Source organism: Lepisma saccharinum, chromosome 2, assembly GCF_977018435.1.
Source record: "Lepisma saccharinum chromosome 2, izLepSacc3.1, whole genome shotgun sequence".
NCBI lineage: Eukaryota > Metazoa > Arthropoda > Insecta > Zygentoma > Lepismatidae > Lepisma > Lepisma saccharinum.
In genome coordinates, this window is record NC_139230.1 from 124,658,869 (window position 1) to 124,671,031 (window position 12,163).

At 37.7% G+C, this 12,163-nt stretch overlaps 1 protein-coding gene across 1 annotated transcript in view; it reads right to left on the bottom strand.

Moving 5' to 3' along the window:
- Positions 1-299: 299 nt before the first annotated feature.
- Positions 300-12,163, bottom strand: part of LOC145983626 (uncharacterized) — a 29,763-nt gene continuing 17,899 nt past the window's right edge. The window contains exons 3-5 of the mRNA XM_083116689.1: positions 11,712-11,907; positions 3,666-3,896; positions 300-416 (exon numbers count right to left, since the gene is read on the bottom strand). Coding sequence (XP_082972815.1) covers positions 300-416; positions 3,666-3,896; positions 11,712-11,907 — 544 coding nt within the window. The remainder of the gene's footprint in view (positions 417-3,665; positions 3,897-11,711; positions 11,908-12,163) is intronic.

Sequence of the window (12,163 nt, forward strand, 5' to 3'; positions counted from 1 at the left end):
TCAGCAAGTATGTGAAGATTGGAGGAGTATTACTGAATTGCTTGAAGCCATGTCCCCCACTGTGCCAGCACCGGCTTTGGTGGCAATGGAATATCCGGTGCAGCCTTTTTTTTTTGGGCATCACTTAGTGATGGACACTTCAAAAACACTTTTTTCATATTTGACATAAGGCAATCTATATACTTTGGGATATCTTGCTCAAATTTCTTCATATAGCCTATGAAGTTCATGTGCCTGGCAGATGATGTGAACAATTTTCGAATAAAGAACCTAAGGCTTTTACTGCCTTCAGCATAAACCTAGCCAGCATCTGTTACAAGTAGAAGAATCCTGTCATGCAGAACATCTTCTGGATATAGTAGCTGCATTGAGTTTTCAATATAGCCAGCAATTGTCGAGTGGTTTACATTCTCCATCTGTTCAACATGCACAAGGAATATTTATCCTGCCTGTTCCACTTCCAGAATACCCAGCACATCATTAACTATGTAATGCCCACAACAGTCTGTCATATCATCAACTGATAACCACACGTTTTTGTCTTCACTTTATCTTGAATGTTATATGTAGTTTCTCTGTATTTATTTCTCACATAGGCCTTGCTAAGTATGCCCTTATGAGGGATTTCCTTGTCACAATACTTGTGTAAGAACTCAAGAAGAGTATATTCTTCCAGCATCCACAGAGGGATACCAGACACGATAAATGCTTTGCACAGATCCTTGGAGAAAGAGGACAGTCGATCGCTCTGGCCCAGCTCCACATTTTGAAGTAGTGCCTGAACTTTCTTTATTTCTGTTGACAAGTTTCTTTTGTTGTTTCACCATGTCCAAATGTTGCAATACTGAAAATCTCTTCGAATATCCTACCCTGGTTTCACACAACTTACAAAACAGAATCTTGTTGTCAGTGGAGATCATATCACTCCCAAACATAGGTGTGCGCACCCGAGAGGGGGGGGGGGGCAATTGCCCCCCTTAATCATGGAGTTCGCAGATTTTTTCCATTGAGGGATAAGCAAGGTAGTTTCCATGGGGCATATAACCCTGATAATAGTGTTGAAATTATCACATTAATGTAAATTACTATGATTGAAATCAAATTATACGTGTGAAATATATACTTTTAAGTTAACATTCAATTTCTAAGGGGGAGTTGTGACCATCCTTGCCCACCCCACCCCCTTTTCACACCTCTATGACCTGACAATATTTTACGTTCACCTAGAAATTTAGTGTAGAGGAATCTTATCCCCATTATTAAACGATATTATACTCTAAAAAAAATGAAGTATTTTCAACCAAGTAAAGGTCAAAGTAACTGCGGTGGAAGGGGGTGCAGAGGTGCAACCACAGGGGGACAATGGGCATTGCCCTTCCCCAACCTTGGAAGGTAATCAATTCTAGCGGGTGAGGGGGCGGGGCAATATTGAGGTAAAAGAAAGCAAGAATAGCAGGACAAAAATATACTCAAGATGGAATTTGTTTTCACATCTTTCTTGTATTATTTCTTCCAGAAGGCCAAGAGCACCTGAAGGGGGCACATAGAGGCAATTCCCCACTCGATATAAAATTTTGTACAAATAAAAATAAATTTCGTAAAATTTTGTTGCTTGCTTCACTCGCAATATCTGCTTTACTTACAGTCTTGTCAAGTTCAGAGCCATAGCTAGGAGACAGTAGGAGTTGGCCCTGGCTGCCGGAATGAAAAAATTGGAAAGCAATGCCATGGCAGCCCATGAAATTTTTATTTCATATTAAATTAATATTTCTTTCAGTTTGCAAAAATTTGGATCTAAAAATGTTCTTGCTCGCTTCGTTTGCAATTTTCATGTTTTCTGTAATACATTGTAAAATACCAGAGAGAGAGAGAGAGAGAGAAGTTATAACTACTAAATACTTCAGACTCTTGCTGCTAAACAGTTTTGTCTTAAATGCATGAACACAATTGTTTGGAGGAAGAGGAGCGCAGCACATTTCAGAGACAAATTTGGTAGTGTCGTTGCCTTGTAATCAAGGGGTCCCGGGTTTGATTCCCAGTGGAGGCACATAGTGATTCGGATCCCACTTTAAACTGCAGGTCCAGTCCCGATTAGCCTTAATGTGCATAATGTGGACTTAAAACACCAAATCAAACAATCAAACAAACAGAGACAATTTATTTATTCGTTATGGTGCCTCTATGTTGCTGCATTACACCCATCAATGCAATGAAGCTAAAACAGTAAAATAAAGTGAGGTTTATCTTTCCTGACTGAACTTTCATCAAGTCCCCCCTAATCAGAGGGTCTGCGCATGCCTATGCTCCCAAACTCTGTAACATAGCACCTCAGTCTCACTGCAACAGATTCCTCTACAGGGGGCATTCACACTGTTACACACTGATACTTGCCTGGCTCAAACGACAAGTGATCTTGAAATTCTCGTACACGATTGCAGATAGAGTAAGGGCTGTAATGTACCAAATGTTATCTGTACATTTCACTGATTGTTGGGAGAAAAAAAAAGGTAAACAAATTAGAACAATTGAAACTTTTTTATTTCCTGCCTGGTGATTCTTGTTCCTGCACAACTGATTGAAAACATTTTTTCTTCCATGATGTTCGCATGGCTATCAATTGTCGGTGGGATAAAAAGAGGAGTATTCTTTGTTTTCACGTCTTTCTTGCATTATTTCTTCCAGACAGCCAAGAGCACCTGCAGGGGGTCACATAGGAGCAATTGCACCCTCGATATACAATTTTGTACAAATAAAAATACATTTCGTAAAATTTACTTTCTGTACTAGTTAGTAAGAAAATACTGCATCTGCTCTTATTTTTTTTGTCCACAATTTCCTTATCCTACTAGTGATAATATAAATTAGTCATTGCATTAAAGGTACAAGGAATAAATTATAAAATAATCGATTATATGCAAGACAATTACCAAATTATACAGAAATATGTCTTATTGTGAGAAAGTTGAAGAAATATGTTGTAAAAATGCAAAATTGGTAATATGTGTCAAAATATGCCTTGTCGTTCATCTATTTCAGCTAATTTTCATCGGATATATAAAGATCTCAGCCCAGTATTCGTTCTGATGGCAAATAAAAAACATGTTACAACATCAAGTCCTGGGCCCATCATTTCTCTGAAACACTTGTCCAATTGGGAGACTTTTACTATATGAGTCAAGTGACTAAATACTATATTCACACTAAGATCCTTGCTTGCAAGATTATTTTTCTTTCTCATAGTTAAAATTTAATTATGAAATGCACCTTTGCCACATAATACTGGTAAAGAATTTAATAAAGTTATTGGCATAATTTACATGTTTGTTAATTAAACTTTGCAAAAGTGTAATGCAAATTCTTGCAAACTCAAAATATCCAGTCTCCGAAAAAGTAATAGCTGGTAAGGGTGATTAAAATTGAATCAATACTTTCTGATACTGATGACACTGATATCATCCAATTCCATTTAATCAGCATCGGTATTGGGTCAGGTTTAATGAGAATGTAGATAACTGTTAGAGGCTTTTAAAATCCAAACTCAGCTAGAAGATTCTCCCCACAATGTAAACATGTGTTGTTAAGTCTGCAGAATGACAACATTTCAATTTTTGTGTGTAGTATGCCATGAAATAAAAACAAGTGAAGCTGTGTATACATAAACTCACCTCAGATGCACTAACTTTGATACATTGACAACCATCCTGTTCATAAAATGGTGATTCCATGAGGACTTTCTTTGGAATGCTCAGTCTCCATCTGGATGGTCGAAATACATACATAGAGCTCACATCAGGATAGAGCTCATGATCCACATACACCTTCTGTGGCTCGTACACTTTCACAAACACCTTTATCCAATGTGTGAATCTGTTCCTAAAGACAAATTCTGAAATACGCTGTAAGAGTAAAATGTACACATTTTTGAAATCCAATATTATTTAATAGATATCTTCAAGTGTGTCAGATGACAAATATGTGTTGTTGTTACAATCATATATCATGTCAGGGACACAGGATGAAGATATCAAAATATGCACAAACAAAAAATGTGAGTGGAAAAGAAATGTTTTTCTTGTCAATATTCTGCTCTTATAAGAAGCAAAGCTATTTTACATTGAAGTGTTGCTTACTTACAAATTGGTAAATTCACAACACTACAAACAAAAGAGAACTTGCACTTCAATCGTGCATTCTTCTCATAACTATAAATGGAAGATCATTCCAGAAAGCTTCGAACTAACAGGAAAGTAATACCAACCTCATTGCACATATTATTGCTCATGTGGAAGTAAAGGCTTAAAATTAAATTTACAAATCTAGCTGGCATCACAGGTCATTACAATAGGAATAAAATGCACCTGCTCATTTACTAATCATGTATCATATTAATAAAAAAATAGTATTTCCAGTTTGAAAGCTTTTAGGACTTAACTTTTGTGCTGTTTGCAGATTTCAGAGGAGGGTTCCATTGCTTTCTTCACCTCCAAGTTCTATCCAAAAACCATCAGTTTATTGAATTTGTTTGTACGGCAAGTCTCAATAAATATCATGTAATAAATTATATTTGTCAACATTGTACTTTGAGATGGATAACAACCAGCTTTTCTTCAAATTTCAACACTCTCTGATGCCAACAATGTGATTCGAACAATTGTTCTTGGGTTTCCAGCCAGGATAAATCGCCATTAGCTTCCAATATTACAAGCACATACTTTGCCCTCATCTCAGGGAAAATCAAATAGAGACCAAGGATGAGTTTAAATATGCATGTATTAAGATGGTAGCTTAGGTCCTGTCTTGTGATTGGTTTGTTCTGAATCCTGGTGTTCTATTGGCTGATGTCTTGGTTTTATGGAGAAATGGATTCCATGCCAGGCTGAGTTGGAGTCCCATGTCCCCGTTCACATTCGGGTTTTCCCATGCAATGGCTATGGGTTCCTTTCCTCTTATGTCAGTACATTTGGTTATGATTTTGTTGTCTGAAAATGTAATTCTGTGGCCTTCAGTGATTGTTTGTTCTGCTAGTCCTGACATTTCTGTTTGGAATAGTCTGATGGTGCATTGATGTTCATTGCATCACCATTTAATGGTGCATCCTCTTTCTAATATATATAGTGTCCCACATTCACAGGATATGTGATATACCCCTGGAGTACAGAGTTCCAAGTCATCTTTCTTGCCTAGTAAGAAATCTTCTTAATTTCATGGTGGCATGTAGAATAAATGATAACAGTTGTAATGGGGTGTTCCTCTCCTGTGTTGTGCACTGAAGGATCCTTACTTGTAACTGGCACATTCCCACTTTTGGCTGTCCGAGGTTGTGACAAATCACCTCTTCTAAGGGCCACATTACCCATGTCTGGTCCCCGCTGGAATGCAACTGCCTTGGTAAGTAACCTGTTGATATCTATGATGTTGTATCCATTCTGTTGTAGTGTGGTTCTAAGGTGGGTGAATTCGGATTGTAAATTTTCTTGGTCTGATATGGTTACTGTCCTGTGGGTCAGAGTGTTCAGGATGACAAGACTTTGTGCCTTGTGATGAAAACTCTGGGCATTTAGGTACAGGTTGGCATGTGTGTGTTTTCTATACACACCATTTCCAAGTGTGCCATCAGGTATGTGGCAAAGTAGGATGTCCAGGAATGGAAGGCAGCCATCTTCTTCTATCTCCATGGTAAATTTGATGATGGAGTGGTGGTTGTTGATGAAATCCAGAAGTTGTGTAGTGCCAGTATTCCATGTCGCCAAATAACAAAAGTGTCATCCACATATCTGTAGAAGCAGGTTGGTGAGTGTGGGGCATCTGTCAGTGTTTGTTGTTAAAAAGTCCCATGTAGAAGTTAGCAACTGCCAGCGAGAGTGGTGAGGTCATTGGTTTGTTCATAATATTTGCAATTGTAGAGAGAAATGTATGTAATAGAGCATGTGGTGGAAGAGATCTACTATGGCTGGTGGAAAGATGTTTCCCAGAAGTTCAAATGTGTCTTTCACCAGGACTCTGGTGAACATACATGTAAGCCTTGTTTTGTTGTGTGATTTCTTATGTATACATGCACAAGACATACAAAATACGTAGGTTCGAATTAAACAATATAACTTTAATACATGGAAGCCATTCACGTACATCTTACACACGGTTACTATAACAACCAATCAATAACATGCTATAGAATACATATTCTTCTTCTTCCTCTTATCATGCGTCTATCATCTCCTCCTGGAGTCTCTTTTTTTTGTTTTAAGTGCTGGTCTCACCGTATCTATCAGGAGGTCTCCTAAGTCTATTCGATCTTCTGATTGGTGTGTGCCAAGCGTCTGTATATGGTTGGTTTTGGTTATCTCTTCCCTCTGCATCCTCCGGCTGTCCTTCTGGTATCGATTCATGGTTTGGATCAGGTAGATCTGTTGATGAGGGGTTTGGTTCACACTCACGTTTTCATAGCCACCTGACGTGTACCGTTCGTGTCGATCCGTCGAACAACTGCACTTTATATATCAGGCTGTTGCCAACTCTAGACAATACCATCCCTGGTACATGCTTCGGAGAATTTACCTTCGGGGTCTGCACCCAGACTGTATCATTCGGGAGATATGTAAGATAAGTTTTGTCAAGTCTCTTACTCTCTACTCGGCCCCGCCGTGATTCAAGAAATGGTGGGCGATCCACTCGCCTTTCCCGTTCAGTCATATATTTTTGTCTCTTGTATCGCAGTTGGTCACTTTCCCTTGATTCCTTATCTTTCTGGGTAAGTTTCTTCTCCAGCTGCGCTCTCAAACATTCACTTACCGGTATTTTTGTATTAATATCTGTGTTGTAATTTCGTCCGGACCCCGTATTTGTGAACATTGTGTTACATTGTGCTAACAAGTTCCTCCAACCTGGATGAATACTGTCGAGCCATGAACGTCCAATCAACGGATAACGCAGTTCTTCTTCACACAATATAACTGGTAATTTATACAATACATCATTCAATGATAAATCAATGAAAGCTTGACCTTTCAACTTCAAAGTATTATTATTCACACCTCGTAACTTAAGTGTAGTGAATTGTGTTCGCCGATGAGGAAACATTTTTTCGAAAGACTTGCTATTGAACAGCGTAACTGTAGATCCAGTATCTACTTCACATTGTACAATTCGCTTATCAATACACAGATTAACTACGCACGGTTCCGCTGACATAAGAACATTAGTGCCATCTACAACTTTTGTCTTTGGCTTGAAACTAACGCTCCTTGCTTTTGAACGATTGAGCGTAGCATCTTCCACTTGTGAATTATCTGTGCTTGATGAAATAGTGCAAGTATTATCTTTTGGCGGATGAGAATCACTAACCTCAACGTGCAATAAAGACAAACCATGAAATTCGTTATGTATGTTTTGTTCAACAATAGCGTCTAAAGGTTTAATATTAGACGTAGATATTTGATCACTTGTAATTGTCTTACTCGCAACTCCACCATTATTTTTCCTAAACTTGCATTTTACATGCCAATGACCTTTCTTTTTGCAAAATGAACATATCGAATATTTTGCTGGACAATGTCCAAGATCATGTCTTCTGGAACATCTATCACATTCTTCGGTGCTTTTATAACTTCTATTCTGAGGATTAACGAAGTTCTTTTTGTGTGCTTGCGAGGACTGGAAACATGGTTTAAATTTCTGTGTCCCAGCAAATGCAACTAGATTAGGACTACGTTCCTTTTCACGATGTGTGAACATTTGTGTTTCCCGTTCGATTAATTCCATTTGAAGCACAATATCTTGACATTTTGCTGGAGTCAATGTAGGTTCAGAAAGTAATTTCTTTCTAATGGCGTCAGACCGAACGCCTACAATTATTTGCTCTACAATGGCTTCCTGTAAGTACTGGCCAAAACTACATTTTAGTGCTTGTTGTTTAACACGTACCATAAATCGTGTTGCATCCTCGCCGCTTTCCTGAATGCATTGCCTGAACTTAAAACGTTCCACATATTTGTTTGTTCTCTGGCCATAATGTTTGAGCAGATTGTCCTTGAGGATCGAATACGTTTGACGATCGACTGGTTCAGGTGCAAGGATGTTCTTCAGCACTTTGAAAGCTTCAGACCCTATAACTGGAATCAGTATGGGTACCTTCCTGGCTTCATTAACATCATGAGCCTAGCAAGACTGTTCAAATCTCGTTAAATAATCTTCTATTTCTTCCGAATCTGGCCGGAACTCGGAGAATAAATTCAAACCGAACATATTCATAATTGTGGTCAACTAAATATCACAATATCTTAAACTCAATCCGTATCACACTGATTTAAACTTTGTTCTTGTACAATTATTGTAATCAATACACAAACCGTGTAATCTTGGTTCTTACCGTAGAAATTGATCAAGCCGACACAATTTCTGCTTGCATAAACCTATGCTGGAATGATGATCGTCGCGTACTCTTCGTGACGTCTTCATCCATACTTCTTCTTACGAAGAATCACCAAGAATATCCTGTACGACTGCGCCATAGATGTAAGCCTTGTTTTGTTGTGTGTGTGTTTTCTTATGTATACATGCACAAGACATACAAAATACGTAGGTTCAAATTAAACAATATAACTTTAATACATGGAAGCCATTCACGTACATCTTACACACGGTTACTATAACAACCAATCAATAACATGCTATAGAATACATATTCTTCTTCTTCCTCTTATCATGTGTCTATCAATACACAAATACACAAAACAAGGGTCCCATTAACACCCATTGTCAGTGCTATAGCCAGACAGTCCAGCCTACTACCCTGCAAAATGTTTCACATCCCTGCTCCAACCTCTAGTTGGACAATTTGAGCACCATGTCAAGAACTCAGCTGTCAACTCAGAAACACCTTCAGTGTTCCCAAATGAACTCTAAATGTATTTTCCCTGAGATTTACACGAGTTTTCCAGAATCCTCACATTTTTTCCATTTTGCTCAATACACAATGTTATTTTAAATAAATTTCACAGTGATCCTCCATTTTTCCTCATAGTCATACCATCCTCCCCTTCTTTATTATGATTAAACTGTGTTTTACATAAGCTATCACTGTTCCCACGCTTGCTGAACATTAACCTTCCTAGCAGAAGCCACATGATGTTGTCACTGTTTAATGTCAATGACTTCTGTTGGAGAAAGTGAATAAGCTATACAGGAATGCATTAACCACTACCACAATAATTGTGAGGAATAAACTAAGAACTGGCAACATCACATGCATAGGCACGGCTTCTCTGCTTACCATTCACTCCTTATCTAGCTCATGACATTTTCCCTGGTTTCCGATTGGTACAGGAATTGTCGAGTGATCCTTAGCACAGGCAAGGTGAAAGGTTCAAACGAACATGGTTTAGTGATGGTACAGATTATTTGGTACTAGGTATTGGCCAATAGGCATAGGTAAATGGTGTAACTGTTGTATCAGTAATATTACCAATATATTTATAAATAGTCTGTCCAATAGTAGTAGCAGTAGTGCAATATTCCTTCATTTTGTTGTTATTTTTATGTATAAAAACGTATAATTCATGTCATGGTTTTGTAAAGTAAATGCCTAAATATGCAGCTCCTTTTCAATGTCAAAACCCATTCCAAATACTTGGCTATATACATTAATTAAGGAGGTGAATGAATTTATTCATGGAGCATTCAAAGAAGACTTGCAATTTTATGTTGGATCAGTAGAATATTGATTATCAATAGGCCAATAAATAAATTTTCTACAGTAGTTTATCAAAAAGAATAAAACAACATCTTTCGGCACATAATTAAGGACTAAGGTTTTTGTGGGAGTTTCACACTGTATTACAAGGAACAAAATGAATTCGAAACACATCATATCAGCAGTCTTACTATCAATACTGGTACAACTTTGGAATATGATATGCAAAGTCATCAACTTACCCCAGCGAGAATGAACACTTAAGTCCTAAGTAATTGCTAGTTGCGTTACAGAAGTGAAAGAATGTTCATGTTAAGCTTCCATGATGGAACGGGGCAATTATGAAAATCATGTGGCTGTTACAGCACTCCATGAAATGGGGAAGCCAGTGGGTGAAATTTTCAAGACTTCCCAGAAGCTTTGAATCTCCAAAAGGTTGTTCTATCATAACACACAGTGTTCCATTGATACTGGAACAGTGACTTACAGGCCCAGGCTGGAACAGCCATGCACCTTAAGGACTGTTCCATTGGTGAAATCAGTGAAGAAATCCTGTACAGAATCAATCAGTGATGGCTTGTGACCTGAACATCTCCAAAATGTCAATGTCTCATGTGATATGAAGGGACCTAGGACTGAAAGCTTACAAACAATGTATAGGTCACTTTCTCCCAGCTGAGTTAGTGTCAGAGGGCAATAAAAGCAAAGCGCTTACTCAAGCTTTATGCCAACAGTGGGCACGTAAGTTCAAATATGAAAACATTTTTACTGTTGAGAGGAACTTGCAGAATGACAAGGTCTAGCCTATGCCACAAGTTCACAATAAGCTAGTGTGAGGGGTCACCATAGTGCTTCTATTTGATTTGATTTTTTGTTATTTAGTGTCGCATTTCTGCTATTTTCGGCTAATCGTGATGAGCCAGCATGCTTTAATCATGATGTGGTTGGGGTGAGTTATGATGACATCACTGACCTGCATTTCTGCATGAAAGGGGGGTGGACATCAGCCAGAGTGTACCAGGAGACAGTCCTGGAGACAATGGTTAAGGATCTCTTTTATGATCATGATTGAATCTTTCAGTAGTATTCTTTCTACATCAGCTTATAAGGCTTGAGCTACCCAGGAGTGGCTTGAGACAAATGTGCCCAATTTCATTTCCCACTCACATTGGCCACCTGACAGTCCATACCTGAAATATATGGACTTAAAATTGTGTGGTCCATGGTTCAAGACATGGCTTGCACAAAGAGACACCCCAGTATTGCTTATTTGAAGCAATATCTCGTGAAGGTGATGGGAGATTACCTTGTGGATTCAGTGAGTAATTCAATCGATGAGTGTCAACAGAGTTTTATAGCATGGGTGCAGGTCAATAGTGGTCTTTTTGAACAATGATTAGTGTTTTGTTTACACAATATATCAATGTAACACATATGCATGGTATATTACAATATCTTAAAGTACCTGCTGTTTTTTATTCAAAACCTTGTGACAGTAATTACGGTAAGACTGGATATATGTGGAACACTTTCAACAGAAGTTTATAATATCAAATATCAATTGATTGATTAATTTGGTTTATTTTACTTCAATTTCCTCACAATTTTGGATAATCATGAACATATAATATTTATTAATCTGTGATGCAAAGCAAGAAGCGAAGATAAAAACTTGAATTTCTGCCCCCCCCCCCCTGCCCCTCCTACCACACACACCTTCCAATTGGTAAGAATATATTAAAACACCATTTACTATTTATGTCTACTGAGGTAAAAAATAATAACAATTTATAATTAATTAGTAATAAGTGCAATAATACTGCCAATTATATAATATTTCATTGCTCAATTAAAAATGTGTGAGAAAACAACTGAAAAACTGCTTAATCCACCTCCAAGTTACTTCTTTCAGTGTCTGCAACATTTTATGGCATGAACAATGTAATGAATTTCTTACATTTACATTACTATTATTATTATTAGTAGTAGTAGTAGTAGTATTAAAAGTAGAAAAAACACATACCTGGCATTGGCTGTCAAATTCAATATCAATGTACCTCAAAGGCCTGTCATTCTTGCGCTTTGATTTCAAACCAAAATTGAAGGGGCCTTTCATGCTGTACTTCACATGCTCCACTGAAGGTTGCTGTAAGTCTTCCTGAACATCTGCATACAGAGTATGTCTATTTTCAAAACCTTCAACAAATCTATTTTTGGCCCTGAAACAGAAAACAACTATTTGTATTAAAACATACACACACTTTTCTATCTTCTCCACATTCACTCTATTGCTCCACAATGCTACCCAGAGGATTACTATGCTATAAAACTTTAAAACACACATGTTAAATGATTATTATTACTTCATATTGAATGGCACTCACAAGACTGCACTGCAGTGATGGAAAATGCATTACATCAAATTTTCTGAATATCACCTTGTGAAAGTGGTAAGATAGTTTCCTTATCAACAAA